Below are 16,348 nucleotides of genomic sequence, written 5' to 3'. Positions count from 1 at the left end.
ACATTTATGATACATTATTCTCAGTTATAATTATACATAGTCGAGTGGTAGTATAACATTATTACAAACCTTAAAAGTCTACCACCGATATAACATAAACTGTTTCCAAAAATATAAATGTATCAAAATACGTAATTATACATGATCGGTAGTAGTACACTGCCCAGGTCTCCAATGTCCACTCCTCGTCTACTGCTGCTCCAACCTGTAGCAAATATATATATATACACTAATATTCTAATAAACAGGAATCGAAAACATGGAATCCATGATAAGCATATCAGCAATCACAATTAAGTCCGTACGATAAGTCACAGGACAGAGTCCGTCAAATCATCTCTACGCGCACCATGCGTAGGTAATGTACTCCCCATGTGCATAACACAACCACCTCTCTCCTCGGAATCCATCTACTCCGCAACCACTCGGATACGACATAAATATATTTTTCTCCGCCCGAACACATCACCCCACCCTAGCATCGATGTCACCTCTCGATACTAGGCATGTCACCCTACTCCGGCATTGATGTCACCTCTCAATACCGGAGCTCACCAGACGTCGGCTACAACCGACGCCATCGACTATAACAGGAGAGCCAATCACTGCAACTCCCCCTCGCCGACCATCCGCCGCGGAATTACTTGTCAGGTTCGGGCCCGAACCTGGCAGAGTAAGTTCGTACCACCTCCTCGGGAGACCCTAATCTACCCGAATCTCAGGTATGTGTGATGCCCCATCCTCGGGATACTCATATCCTAGGGTCCGCTCCGTCGCTAACAGAAACGTTGGCGCGGTTCTAAGAACCATATGTTCCTCGTCACGCAATAGTACCGACTACAATCGACTATCTACGCAAATCATCGGGGTGCCCATAACCATCATATCATTTGGACGTTGGCGCGATTATATCATCGCCACATTCACAATCATATCCAATATGGGTGGCATCTGACCCGGATCGGATGGTCCATGAATGGGATGCAATCTCACAAACATCGTGCAATCATTCACAAACGTCCGTTTCTACAATCACGCGCTAAACGTTAATCCGAACCTTTTCGAATTAACGCTAGTGCCATGCCAGCTACCCCAGTCACACACATTTATATAGTTTAGTTACTATACATGCATTTCCTCTTGCGTAGTCTTTTATATTTATTTATATATTTTCTTTGAGTCTTTCCATTCATATTACCGAATTGTACCTCCGGTATGACCTATCTGGTCCCGGTCCGCCCGGATAACCAGTGCGGTTCATTCCATGGTTTTTAACCTTACATGTTATTCATTTTGGGTCCAGACTACGTGGGGTCTGGTCTGACCCGTATTTTCGGTATATTTTACATTTTTCACTATATTGAGTCGGGGTAATACTAGGTTCGTCTAGTCTAGTTTTTCATTTTACACATGATGAATTTTTAAGGTTCCGTTAGACCGATCGGTCCAGTCGGTTCGGAACGGACATTCCGTCTTGTCCAGACCGGACGGTCTGACTGGTGCAGAACGGACGTTCCGCACTGTCTAGAACGGACGTTCCAGACTAGGGCTGGGCGTTTCGGTTCGGTTCTTCGGAACCGGACCGAACCGAACCGTTAAAACGGTATTTTTCCCGACCCGAAACTGTTGTTATTTCCCGAACGGTACCATTTTTAGAGAACCGAATTTTTCCGGAACCGAACCGAACCGAACCGAACCGAACTTTAAAAATCCCGAAAAACCGAATATATTTAAAGGAAATCTAACATTTTTTTAATAAAACCCGGAACCGAACCGAACCGAAACCGAAACCGAACCGAACCGAATACAATAAAAAACCCGATTGGTACCTATTTTTGTAAAACCGAAAGAACCGAACCGATCTATTCTGTCCCGAACCGGAACCGTTTCCCGAAATGCCCACCCCTATTCCGGACTGTCCAGAACGGACGGTCTGGACTTCATCTTCAACCTCTGGACTTCGCGTTTTCTCCTGTAGACCTAGAACGGACGGTCTTACCTCAGACCGGATGTTCTAGTCCTCGGAGTTCATCAAAAACACTCAAACAAGCTCGATTTGCTATGGGTAATACACTAAAACTCATAAAATTGCATGTAGAACAAGAATCAAGCAACAATTTCGCACGAATCACCCAAAAACCCAAAATTCCATGTCAACGGACTTCCGAATTAAACTCGAATTCACTCATCTCGGGTTAACCTCGTGTTCTGGTGATGAATGAGAAGCTTGGGGACGTCCTCTTGCTCTGAAGAAACCGATTTGAGCGTTAATCTTCGGATTTTGAGAGAAATTTTGGGTCGAAGTTGAAGAAGAATGAAGAGGGAGATGGGTTACGTATAAACCCAAAATTGGATGGATTTGGATGGAATTCGGGCCCATGCGTTGAAAAATCGCGTCCTACGGTATCTAGGGTCGAGAAAATCGAACTTTTGGTCGGGATTTGGTGCGCACAGGTCGCTTTCAGGTCGGACCCGGACAAAAAATCGCGACTTTCGTCGCTGCCGACAGTCTTGTCCATTCGTTCTGGGACTGTCTGGTCCGTCCGTTCTGCACATGCGTGGTCCGTCCGTTCTGGGCTCTCTGAACCGTCCGGTCCAGAGTTTTTTTTTAAAAAAAATCTTGGGTTGTTACAATCTACCCCCTTAAAGTGAATTCTTCATCGAATTCGAACGAACTTAAGTTGAAAGTTACGTACCAAATAGGTGGGGGTAATGATCGCGCATCTCCTTCTCCGGTTCCCACGTCATGTCGGAGACTCCTTGACTCCGCCACATGACTTTGACTATGGGAATTTCCTTATTCCGCAACTGTTTCGTCTTGTAGTCCATGCAACTGTTTCCTTATTCCACGTCATCACGAAAGTGAGCATTGTGGGTAACCTCAATTTCCTGCGGCCGTAAAATATGGGATGGATCTGCCACATATTTCCGTAACATGGACACGTGGAATACATCATGTATGTTGACGAGTTCTGTCGGTAACTCCACTCGATACGCCACTGCTCCCAGTTTCCCAATTACTGGATACGACCCAATATAACGAGGCTTGAACTTCCCGGTTTTACCGAACCTTGCGTGTCCTCTAATCGCCTGTACCCGAAGAAATACCCGATCGCCCACTTCTAGGTGGAAGTCCCGCCTCCTTTTGTCTGCATAAGACTTCTGACGATCTTGTGCAACTTTCAGGTTAACTTTGATATTTCTGATCACATCAGTCGTTTCCTCAACAATTTCAGCCCAAAGTTTCGTCGTTCTCCAATTTCCGTCCAACATAGTGGTGTCTTACAAGGTCGCCCATACAGTGCCTCATAAGATGGCATACCGATGCTGGCATGAAAACTGTTGTTGTACGCAAATTCGCACAACATCAGGTGTCGGTCCCACAGAATTCCCCAATCTAGTATGCACGCTCTCAACATATCTTCGAGCGTTTGGATGGTCCGTTCCGACTGTTCATCCGTCTGTGGGTCATATGTCGTACTCATCTTCAGCTTCGTTCCCAATGCATCTTGTATAGCATTACACAGTCTCGAAGTAAAGCGAGGATCTCTGTCAGAGATAATCTCACTCGGCACTCCATGTAATCGGACGATTTCAACCACATAGATCTGTGCCAATATCTCAACTGTGTACTCTTGTCGGATCGGTATAAAATGTGCCGATTTGGTTAATCGGTCCACAACCACCCAAATTGCATTCTTCTTTGTCCGAGTTGTTGGCAATCCAACCACGAAATCCATTGCTATAGAGTCACACTTCCACTCCGAAATCTTTAATGGTTGCAACTTTCCTCCAGACATTTGTCGTTCAGCCTTCACTAGCTGACACGTCAGACATGGCGCAACAAAATCTACGACGTCTTTCTTGATATCGGGCCACGTATACCATTGTCGTAAGCCTGATACATCTTGCTAGCTCATGGATGAATCGTTAATCTGGACTGGATGAGCTTCTTGCAAGATTTTCTGTCTTAGCTCACCGTTATCCGGTAACAAAGCCGGTTATGCAGTCTCAATGCTTGTACATCATCCAACTGATACCCTTTCTCACGATATCGCTCAATCTCCTGTATGTACTTCATGAGTTCTGGGTCATTGCGCTGCTCTGAAATAACCCGTGTTCTCAGATCTGGGAACTGTTCATCCTCGGCAATTGTAAATGACCCAATATAGCCGACAACTCTGCTATATTCTCCTGTGATGAGGACAATACTCTGATAGTAGACAATATCTTCTTCCGGCTCAATGCATCAGCTACGACATTTGCTTTGCCCGGATGTACGCAATTTCTAAATCATAATCAGCCATCAGCTCTAGCCATCGTCTTTGTCGGAGTTCAAATCCTTCTGTGAGATGACGTGGATTAAACTCTTATGATCGGTGTTGAGTTTAACCTTTTCACCATAAAGATAAGATCTCCAAATTTTTAGAGCGTGGATTATCGCGGCTAGTTCCAGATAATGAGTCGGATAATTCTCCTCGTGTCTTTTCAACTGTCTGGATGCATATGCTATCACATGTCCTTCTTGCATCAAAACACAACCCAAGCCTTGCCTCGACGCATCCATATACACATCATACGGAACTCCTGGATGTGCTAACGCCAGAATAGGTGCAGTTGTCAATCTCTTCTTGAGTTCCATGAAACTCTCTTCGCAATCCTCAGTCCATTCGAAGTGTACATTCTTCCCCGTCAATTTCGTCATTGGCTTTGCCAGTTTAGCGAATCCTTCAACGAAACGACGGTAATAGTCTGCTAGACCCAAGAAACTTCGAATTTCAGTCGCATTGGTGTGCGTCTTCCAATCCATTACTGCCTCGATCTTTGCCGGATCAACCTGTATACCTTGCATCGAAACAACGTGACCAAGAAATCCAATTTCTTGCAACCAAAAAGCACACTTGCTGAATTTAGCATATAATTGATTATCTTTCAATCGCTGTAAGATCTTCCGCAAGTGTTCTTCATGCGTCTGCTAGTCCGGTGAATATATCAAGAGATCATCAATAAAGATTATGACGAACTCATCAAGATAATCCATGAATACCGGTGCATTAACTGCATGAAGACGGCTGGGGCATTCGTCAATCCAAATGGCATGACCACAAATTCAAAGTGACCGTACCTCGTTCGAAAGGCAGTCTTCCGAATATCCCCAGCATTTACTCGGATCTGGTAATACCCAGAACGTAAATCGATCTTGGAAAACCACTTTGCTCCTTGCAACTGGTCAAGCAGCTCATCAGTTCTCGGCAAGGGGTACCGATTCTTGATGGTCACTTGGTTAAAACCTCGGTAGTCGATGCAGAGTCGCATACTACCATCCTTCTTCTTCACAAATAACGCCGGTGCTCCCCACGATGATACGCTCGGTCGGATAAACCCTGTCTCCATTAGTTCGTTCAACTGATTCTTCAGTTCTGCCATCTCGGCCGGAGCCATCCGATAGGGAGTCTTAGATATTGGCTCCATTCCTGGCACAAACTCAATGGAGAAATCTACCTCCCGTTCTGGTGGTAGTCCGGGTCATGTCATTATTCGGCGGAGGTGCCCTCGGTCCTTCAGGTCGTTGCGCAGGTGCAGCACGTCGTGGAGGCATAGCTACTGCGGACAAGAAACTTTTATTTAGTATCGGGACCTGGTGATCATGTTTGGATTTTTATAAAATCTTTAAAAAAAATCAATCTTTACCCATCCCCAAATTCCAGTGAAAATGAGAGCACATTCTTTTTCCGTGGAAGGAACTACTCTGATACCAAAATTGTAACGTCCGAAACCCGTATCCCGCAATACAAGCTGTGTCACATGGACAATTAAAATAAAAACTAACCTCCAAAAATCCGCGGAAATTTAAAACTTTTATTTTCAGAGTTAGCGGAAGAAACACACATATATACATTTATGATACATTATTCTCAATTATAATTATACATAGTCGAGTGGTAGTATAACATTATTACAAACCTTAAAAGTCTACCACCGATATAACACAAACCGTTTCCCAAAATATAAATGTATTAAAATACGTAATTATACATGATCGGTAGTAGTACACTGCCCAGGTCTCTGATGTCCGCTCCTTGGCTATTGTTACTCACGACCTGAAATGTTGCGTAACAACGTCCTAAGCTAATTGCATAGAGAGTGAACTCCGGCGTAATCCAGAGTTCTATTCTCATAGAACCAGGGAAATCAAATGCATATATATATATATACTAATATTCTAATACACAGGAATCGAAAACATGGAATCCATGATAAGCATATCAGCAATCACAATCAAGTCTGTACGACAAGTCGCAGGACAGAGTCCGTTAAATCGTCTCTACGCATACCATGCGTAGGTAATGTACTCCCCATGTGCATAGCACAACCACCTCTCTCCTCGAAATCCATCTACTCCGCAACCACTCGGATCCGGCATAAATATATTTTTCTCTGCCCGAACACATCACCCCACCCTAGCATCGATGTCACCTCTCGATACTAGGCATGTCACCCTACTCCGGCATTGATGTCACCTCTCAATACCGGAGCTCACCAGACGTCGGCTACAACCGACGTCATCGACTATAACAGGAGAGCCAATCACTGCAACTCCCCCTCGCTGACCATCCGCCGCGGAATTACTTGTCAGGTTCGGGCCCAAACCTGGCAGAGTAAGTCCGTACCACCTCCTCGGAAGATCCCAATCTACCCGAATCTCAGGTATGTGTGATGCCTCATCCTCGGGATTCTCATATCCCGGGGTCCGCTCCGTCGCTAATGGAAACGTTGGCGCGGTTCCAAGAACCGCATGTTCCTCGTCACGCAATAGTACCGACTACAATTGGCTATCTACACAAATCATCGGGGTGCCAATAACCGTCCTATCATTCGGACGTTGGTGCGATTATATCATTGCCACATTCACAATCATATCCCATATGGGTGGCATCCCACCCGGATCAGATGGCCCATGAATGGCACGCAATCTCGCAACCATCGTGCAATCATTCACAAACGTCTATTTCTACAATCACGCGCTAAACGTTAATCCGAACCCTTTCGAATTAACGCTAGTGTCATGCCAGCTACCCCATTCACACACATTTATATAGTTTAGTTACTATACATGCATTTCTGCTTGCGTAGTCTTTTATATTTATTTATATATTTTCTTTGAGCCTTTCCATTCATATTACCGAGTTGTACCTCCGGTATGACCTATCTCGTCCCGGTCCGCCCGGGTAACCAGTTCGGTTCATTCCGTGGTTTTTAACCTTACTTGTTATTTATTTTGGGTCCAGACTATGTGGAGTCCGGTCTGACCCGTATTTTTGGTATATTTTATATTTTTCACTATATTGAGTCAGGGTAATACTAGGTTCGTCTAGTCTAGTTTTTCATTTTATCTCGTCCCGGTCTGTTACTCTTTTTTTTTCAGACCGATCGGTCTAGGGACTAGACCGATCGGTCTAGTCGATTCGAAACGGACGTTCTGTCTTGTCCAGACCGGACGGTCTGACTAATGCAGAACGAACGTTCCGGACTGTCCAGAACGGACGGTCTGGACTTCGCCTTCAACCTCTGGATTTCGCGTTTTCTCCTGTAGACCTAGAACGGACGGTCTGACCTCAGACCGGACGTTCTAGCCCTCGGAGTTCATCAAAAACACTCAAAACAAGCTCGATTTGCTATGGGTAATATACTAAAACTCATAAACTTGCATGTAGAACAAGAATCAAGCAACAATTTCGTACGAATCACCCAAAAACCCAAAATCCCATGTCAACGGACTTCCGAATTAAACTCGAATTCACTTACCTCGGGTTAATCTCGTGTTCTGGGTGATGAATGAGAAGCTTGAGGACGTCCTCTTGCTCTGTAGAAACCGATTTGAGCGTTAATCTTCGGATTTTGAGAGAGAAATTTCGGGTCGAAGTTGAAGAAGACTGAAGAGGGAGATGTGTTATGTATAAACCCGAAATTGGACGGATTTGGATGGAATTCGGGCCCATGCGTTGAAAATCGCGTCCTACGGTCTCTAGGGTCGAGAAAATCGGACTTTTGGTCGGGATTTGGTGCGCACAGGTCGCTTTCAGGTCGAACCCGGACAAAAAATCGCGACTTTCGTCGCGTCGCGGCCGACAGTCTGGTACGTCCGTTCCGGGACTGTCTGGTCCGTCCGTTCCGCACCTGCGTGGTCCATCCGTTTTGGGCTCTCTGGACCGTCCGGTCCAAAGTTTTTTTTTCTTTTTTAAATCTTGGGTTGTTACAATTCGCGTTAGTTCGCGAGTCAAACGAACCGATTCGTGAACCAAATATATAACATTTAAAAAAAATAAATATTAAAAATATTTTAAAATAATATAAATATAATAAAAAAATAAATAGAATAAAAAATTTAGATTTTTAAACAAAACAAACTAAATATCTAATAAAAATATAATTTTTATATAAAATATTTAAAATTTTAAAAAAATATTTTTTTGTGACTTGTGAGCCAACTCAGGGTTCACCAAGGTGGCTCGCCAAACGAATTCGACTAATTCGTTTGTTCGGCATATTTTTTTCTGGACTCAAATATTTTGATCCCGACTTAAAAAAATATAGGTTGGTTCGCAAACTAACTTACGAGACGAACTCGTTTTACACCCCATTCATATGGTTAAATTTCTAATAAAAATATATTATAACATGCTTTATTAATAAAATATGATAATAAATTCCAAAAATATTTAATTATTGCGGAATAGAGAGGTAGGAATATCTAGAGGTGATTTCACAATTAGAACATTACTACAAGTATCTTTGGAATGATTGTATTTATTTTAATGTAATTATTCCTATTTCAATCATTTATATAATATATAGAAGAATTCGTTTTTTTAACAATGTAGTGCTGGATTTAGCAGAAGATTTATTTATTTTTCTTACGTTATCTGATCAATAAAAGAAAAAAGAATATGTTCACCAGTGTATAGTTGTCTAGATATTACATATTTCATGACCTTTATAGAATTCAAATATTAATTTTTCTGGTTATTGTCTTTTTTATTCAAATGAAGTCAACTATCAAATTATTTCAATTTTCATTCAATTAAAATCTCTTTTTTTTTTAAAAAATTGAAGTCTAAATATATTGGACCATGGAATAAATATCTTACACGAGGGCAAACAGAAGAATTTTCGTGGAGATAATATCATAGGACCGTTGCTTTAAGTGAGAGATTGTTATGAATTTATTTCAATGCAATTTTGTCTATTTATTAATTCGAACACAAATATTTAAATGATAGAACAAATTATATGATGTATTAGTGAGGCCAACCCCACATGCATTAATATATATATGATGTAAATGTAAATTATGTTACTCGATTCGAAATTAAATTTAGTAAAAATCCAAAAAAAAAAAACACTGAACTTTTCAATTTTGACAAAAAACACCATATTTTATTTTTTGTCAAATAAACATTAAACTTTTTAAATAAATCTAAAAAAAATGTATTTTTTAAATAATCTAAAAAATACATGAACTTTTCTGCGATTATAAAAAAAACACTGAACTTTTTTGGTGATCCAAAACAATACATAAACTTTCTTTGATTATAAAAAAAAATTCGGTTTGGTCCGCGAGTCAAACGAACCGATTCGTGAACCAAATATATAACATTTAAAAAAAATAAATATTAAAAATATTTTAAAATAATATAAATATAATAAAAAAATAAATAGAATAAAAAATTTAGATTTTTAAACAAAACAAACTAAATATCTAATAAAAATATAATTTTTATATAAAATATTTAAAATTTTAAAAAAATATTTTTTTGTGACTTGTGAGCCAACTCAGGGTTCACCAAGGTGGCTCGCCAAACGAATTCGACTAATTCGTTTGTTCGGCATATTTTTTTCTGGACTCAAATATTTTGATCCCGACTTAAAAAAATATAGGTTGGTTCGCAAACTAACTTACGAGACGAACTCGTTTTACACCCCATTCATATGGTTAAATTTCTAATAAAAATATATTATAACATGCTTTATTAATAAAATATGATAATAAATTCCAAAAATATTTAATTATTGCGGAATAGAGAGGTAGGAATATCTAGAGGTGATTTCACAATTAGAACATTACTACAAGTATCTTTGGAATGATTGTATTTATTTTAATGTAATTATTCCTATTTCAATCATTTATATAATATATAGAAGAATTCGTTTTTTTAACAATGTAGTGCTGGATTTAGCAGAAGATTTATTTATTTTTCTTACGTTATCTGATCAATAAAAGAAAAAAGAATATGTTCACCAGTGTATAGTTGTCTAGATATTACATATTTCATGACCTTTATAGAATTCAAATATTAATTTTTCTGGTTATTGTCTTTTTTATTCAAATGAAGTCAACTATCAAATTATTTCAATTTTCATTCAATTAAAATCTCTTTTTTTTTTAAAAAATTGAAGTCTAAATATATTGGACCATGGAATAAATATCTTACACGAGGGCAAACAGAAGAATTTTCGTGGAGATAATATCATAGGACCGTTGCTTTAAGTGAGAGATTGTTATGAATTTATTTCAATGCAATTTTGTCTATTTATTAATTCGAACACAAATATTTAAATGATAGAACAAATTATATGATGTATTAGTGAGGCCAACCCCACATGCATTAATATATATATGATGTAAATGTAAATTATGTTACTCGATTCGAAATTAAATTTAGTAAAAATCCAAAAAAAAAAAACACTGAACTTTTCAATTTTGACAAAAAACACCATATTTTATTTTTTGTCAAATAAACATTAAACTTTTTAAATAAATCTAAAAAAAATGTATTTTTTAAATAATCTAAAAAATACATGAACTTTTCTGCGATTATAAAAAAAACACTGAACTTTTTTGGTGATCCAAAACAATACATAAACTTTCTTTGATTATAAAAAAAAACTAAGTAAAATAATCTGACATGTTCGCATCTCCTTGTGATATGTCAACTATTTTGTTTATTTTGATAATCGTAAAAAAGTTAAGTGTTTGTTTTGTCAAATTTAAAAAGTTTTATGTTTATTTGATAAAAATAAAAAAATTTAGTGTTTTTTTGTCAAAATTTGAAAGTTTAATATTTTTTTTTAGATTTTTCCTCCGATAATTAAATTAAAAAAAAACTCTAGATACGAAAAACATTTAAAATATATTGAGTTCTAGATGTGAAATGTAAGGACATCCATAATTCATAATTCATATTTTAAATTCTAAAGATCAATTCATTTAATATTTATTAGAGGTATATACGAATGAATATGTGGTACTTTATCAAATCTGATATTTTATCCAGATATATGTTCATATTTATATGTTGTTTGGTTGATTGAATAATATGACGTTTTATTTTATCACGTAAATCTTGATAAAGTATCAGAGATTCGTATATATCTTTAATAATATATTTTTTAAAATTGTATACATGTGAATTAATTTATACATAAATGACAAGGTAGATTAGCCACGGGGCATATATATATATATATATATATAATGAAGTAGCAATTGAATAAAAGGTTGTGTTGTGTAAAAGAGCTTTTATTTGCAAAGAGCCATTTTTTTTGGGATGAAATAAATGTGTCAGTGAGTCCCCTCTGTGCCTTTAAAGTCCTTTAGAGATTACAAAAAGCTCTCTTTATTTAATTTCCCTTTTTTTTCCTTAATTTGTAAATTAATTTACATCCACTTTTTTCATTTTAATCGATCATCTTTTACTATATATATATAATATATTTTATTTTTGTTACTGAATTCACTGTCATAAAAAGAAAAGAAGAAAAACAGGAGTTTGCAACTTTGCAGGTTGCTTTTTTGCAAATCTGCTAAAAATGTTGATGCTTTTTGAAACGCCAAGCTCAATCATTTCTCCAATTGAGTAAAAAAGATGATACGTATTTTCAGTACCATTATTTATTTCATTTTAAAAAAATGTTCCTTTTGCAATCAAGAGATTTTTTTTATCAAATTTTCCACTATGATTTTGAGTAGGGTGGTATGATTTTTCAAAATCGAATCATACCGAATCGAAAAATACGATATCGTTTTTGAATGATAACTTTTTTACAAATTCAAATTTCTTGAAACCGAACCGAATTTTTAAAAAAAACCCCGAAAAACTATTTTTTTTTTTGAAAAAATCTAATTTTTTTTAATAAAAACCAGAATCGAACTGAATCAGAGCCGTACCAAATATGATATAATAACCGATTGATATATATTTTTGTAAAACCGAAAAACCCGAATCGAATCATCCTCGACTCTAACCAGTATTTACCCTTAATTTCGAGACACAAAACTCATAAACATAATCTTACAAAGAAGAGTTTGAAAGTTGAGCAAAATGAAGTGAAGGGAGAGATGTCATCACCACCTTCATCACCACACGTCCTCTTTCATTTTTCGGCCCACGGATTTGGCCCTTGATAGTATATTAGTGCCCAAACAACAGAAAGAATTTTGTCTTTATTTATTTTTTGCAAAATTTTAATTCATATTAATTTTAAAATTTTGAACTTTTAATCATTTTTTTAAGTTTATTTAACCATAGATTTAATTTAATGTGGTTAATATTTACTTTCACTAAAAAATATTTTAAAAAGATTTTTTTTAATTTCAAATTGTTGTTAATATTTTTAGGTTGAATGTGTTGATATTATTAGATTTGATTAGAGATGTAAATAAGTTGGTTCGGTCAAATCGTCAGAAGTTCAACGTCGTTCTAATCTCTACACATTCCGATTTTTGTTTCTTAAACAAACTAGAAATACTCAGTTATAATCCGATTCACTTATCTTGCAAACAGGTTCATGTACAAATAAGATTTAAAATGGTTTAATTGATATGTAATATAAAAATTTTAGTTGTATGTAGTACAAACATAACATAAAAAAATAAAAATTATACATGTAAAAATAGGAAAAAGAAATTCAAATAAAATATACATAAAATAAAAATTCAGCGGTTTATATGAAGTTCTAGATGTCTATGAATTTCCACTTGTACATTTTCGACAGAGAATTCGACGAGTTTTTTTTTCTTTTAAGCGAACCAACTTGGATTTGATCCAAAACCCTAAAGCCGAAGGCCAAATGAATAATATAATACATCAAGAAAAAACACAGACACACAATCATCAATCAGCGTCCCTACCAAATGAATTTGAAGTTGAAAAAAGAGTAAATCATCTCGGAAACAAATTAAATAAATCAAATCAAATCCCTAATTTTTTTTAAAAAAAAAATCTTACCCCTACGGTTTCATCAAAAATTCCAACACAGATAAATAACAATCGTAATAATAATAATAATAATAACAACTCAGGAGAGACCCCTATTTAACCTGAGTGAGTTCAGTTCGGTCGTTGATATGCAAATATATATATATATATATATATATATATATTATGCTCTGTCCTTTTCTTTCTTCCTTCCTTTCCGTTCCCTCAACTTACTTGTTGCTGATCCCCGCCGTACATAGGATAGGCTCCGTAAGGCGCTGCAGTGTACATTATCGGGTCATGAGGAGGCGGTATCATGTACCCGTAACCGTTGTAATACTGTCCTCCATAGTACGGTCCGACCCATTGGTTCCCAAACTCTCCTCTTACCTGGCAAGAGGAAACAGTACTCCTTAATCAGAGCGGTAAAGATCTCGGGTCGAAATGCATATAGACAGTTCCATTGTGCATCCCGATGTAAAGGGATAAACCTACCTTTTCGACGTGTGTGTGTGTGTGTGAGAGAGAGTTTCGGGATTACCTGCTTATTGGCCGGGCTACGACCCCAGGAAAGGCGAACTGTTTGTTTTCCAATTACAACCCCATTTAGTTTGTCCAAAGCCTCCTCCGCACTTGTTCTGACAAAACAAAACATGTTGGATACTAAATCAGTTATGACTTAATCCATGATTACGTTACGGTGCAAATAACAAATAACAAGCATTACTGAGGGTTGTGTGAGTGTCACATCAACATCGCCTTAATCCCAAGTTTATTTGGGGTCAGCCGCATGAATAGAAAAAAAATGTACCTGTTGACGAATTGAACGAATCCACATCCTTTGCCGGTAGGAATCTTTACTGAGACTATATCACCATAGTCAGCAAAAGGTTGTCTCAGATCTTCGTCAGTGACATTTGGGTCAAGTCCTCCAACAAATATCTAAAACGGGAAATATGGATTAGCGGAGGAAATATTAACATTCTACAGTCTCGATATTGCGAAAGAAAAATAAAAATGAAGGAGTAATTACTGTCGTGTTCAATGAGTCCCCATCAGGATGACCCTGGGCACCATTCAACGTGTATCCACCTTCCAAAAAAGGAAAAAAAAAAAGGAAAAGGAAAAGAACGTCAATGTGCTCAAAGTGGCTTAATGTTACCATTGGAATTCTCATAAACCCTTAACGCTTTTTCAAGAAGGAAAACATCCCAACTAAGGAATTCCAGGCCTTCGGATAAAGAAAGAAGGGCCCTCGCTATCCATTCGCTGGTGAAAGATAATAAAGTTTAAGACGGTCTAGCTTGACCTTATGATGAGACATCATAAATACTTCAACTTAATTTGAAATACATAGATTATAAGAAATGGTATTGAACCAAAGTGAATACCTTGTTGGTAACCATTTGACTTCCTAGGAGTTGCAGGACCAATCCGCATAGCTCTGTTAGAACAATTCACACCATTCATCTCCGTAATAGCTTTGGCCCTCTCATTATCATCTCCAAACCTCACAAATCCATACCCCTTTGACCGGCCTGTATTGACGTCAATGACAACTTTTGCAGCCTTAACAGATGGGTATTTCACAGAGAAGGTTTCATGCAACAACTTATCGGTGACATCAGGTGCTAAGTCCCCGACAAAGATAGATAGATCAGGCCCACTCTCTAAGCGCTTTTCACCAGTGCTAAAACTAGCCCAGTTCAGACGGAAAGTCTGGTCAACAGCATTTGGCATAGCAACCCCATTATAGTTCTGTAAAACTTTCTCCGCAATTTCGTGGGAAAGAAATTCCACAAATCCATAGCCCTCGGACAGACCGGTGTGTTTGTTGCGAATAACCTTAACTGATGAAATCTGCGTAAAATTAATGTGTGCCCATTTATTAGACAAAACACAGAACACACAAACTCTGTATTTCTGTAATAGTAAAACTTAATTTCCGAGGATAAACAGATTACATCTAGCCAGGTGATCTAAGAATACGTGAATAGAAAATGCCAAATCCTGAAGATTCAATTAGATGGATACATAAATTATATCAGCTTTAGATTTCCTCCAATGTTCAACCAATTGACCTTTCTGAATTCAATATTTCTCCCTCAATTCATAAAAGGCAATTAAGGTATCCTCTTTCAACAACACTCAAACCAACCTTAATTAAGAAAGCAAAAAGACTGCGTCTTTTTAGAGGGAATCTCATCATGTGTAGCAGTAGAACAGATCATTGAAACACACACAAATTTTTCCCACTTTATGAACACCAGCATGAACAGAAACATCAACCGACAACACTTACAAACACTAAACAAGGACATATATGCACATAGAGACAGAGAGACAAACCTCGCCAGCGGAAGCGAAGCAAGAGTTAAGATAATTCTCATCCATCCAGTGATGCAAATCACCGATCCAGATCGTCTTATTCTCACCATTGGAACCGTTGAAATGCTTGTTCCCGCGTGATTGATAATGGTGAGGCTGATACTGATGATAAGGCGAGTACGGCGCCGCCGCCGCCGCCGCAAACATCATCTGATGCGGCATTACAGCCGCCGCCGGGGGGTACCGCATCGCCACCCACTGCTGCGCCGGAGCCGGTGCTGGAGATGCTCTCCGGTGGTTCACCTCCGTCGCCGCCGCCGCCGCCGCCGCCGGAGATTCCTTTCGTTGATTCTCAACCTGCGGGTTCGAGTCAGAGGCTTCGGACTGCATCTTCAGATCCGCCATTACTGGATTCGGTAAACTCAGAGCTTGGTTTATCGATTCGCCCGGAGAAAATTTACCAGTTCGAGGACTTGAGGCTTGTGGTCCTGTTAAGGGCAATAAGATTGCTAGGTCAGAAATTAGGGATTTTATCTGCTTCGTTACACGAAAAAGGAAACAAACTCGAGTCGGGTTTACGGGTCTTGCTAGGTTAAACCGGGATTTGACCCGGTTAACGGTAAACCGTTAGATCGTACGGAGATGGTTAAATCCTGACCGTCGATTTAGATTCCGCGCACGTGATGCTTCCCTGTTTTCACGCGCTCTCTCGCCGCCAAGTACTGTCTGTTTGCGGAAGTTGGTTCTGTTCATGAACTGAT

General features: G+C 38.3%; 1 protein-coding gene across 1 annotated transcript; it reads right to left on the bottom strand.

Annotated features, from left to right (window-relative positions):
• Nucleotides 1–13,239: 13,239 nt before the first annotated feature.
• On the bottom strand, nucleotides 13,240–16,103 carry LOC104803389 (polyadenylate-binding protein RBP47C-like). Its single transcript, XM_010527319.1, has 6 exons — nucleotides 15,609–16,103; nucleotides 14,651–15,119; nucleotides 14,293–14,351; nucleotides 14,071–14,201; nucleotides 13,801–13,897; nucleotides 13,240–13,649 (listed from the first exon to the last, which is right to left on the bottom strand). The coding sequence occupies exons 1-6, from the start codon at nucleotides 15,990–15,992 to the stop codon at nucleotides 13,485–13,487; spliced, it is 1,305 nt and encodes a 434-aa protein (XP_010525621.1). The 5' UTR covers nucleotides 15,993–16,103; the 3' UTR covers nucleotides 13,240–13,484.
• Between the last annotated feature and the right edge of the window lie 245 nt (nucleotides 16,104–16,348).

Source organism: Tarenaya hassleriana, unplaced genomic scaffold, assembly GCF_000463585.1.
Source record: "Tarenaya hassleriana unplaced genomic scaffold, ASM46358v1 Cleome86, whole genome shotgun sequence".
NCBI classification, from domain to species: domain Eukaryota; kingdom Viridiplantae; phylum Streptophyta; class Magnoliopsida; order Brassicales; family Cleomaceae; genus Tarenaya; species Tarenaya hassleriana.
This window is presented reverse-complemented; position numbering and strand designations above follow the sequence as displayed.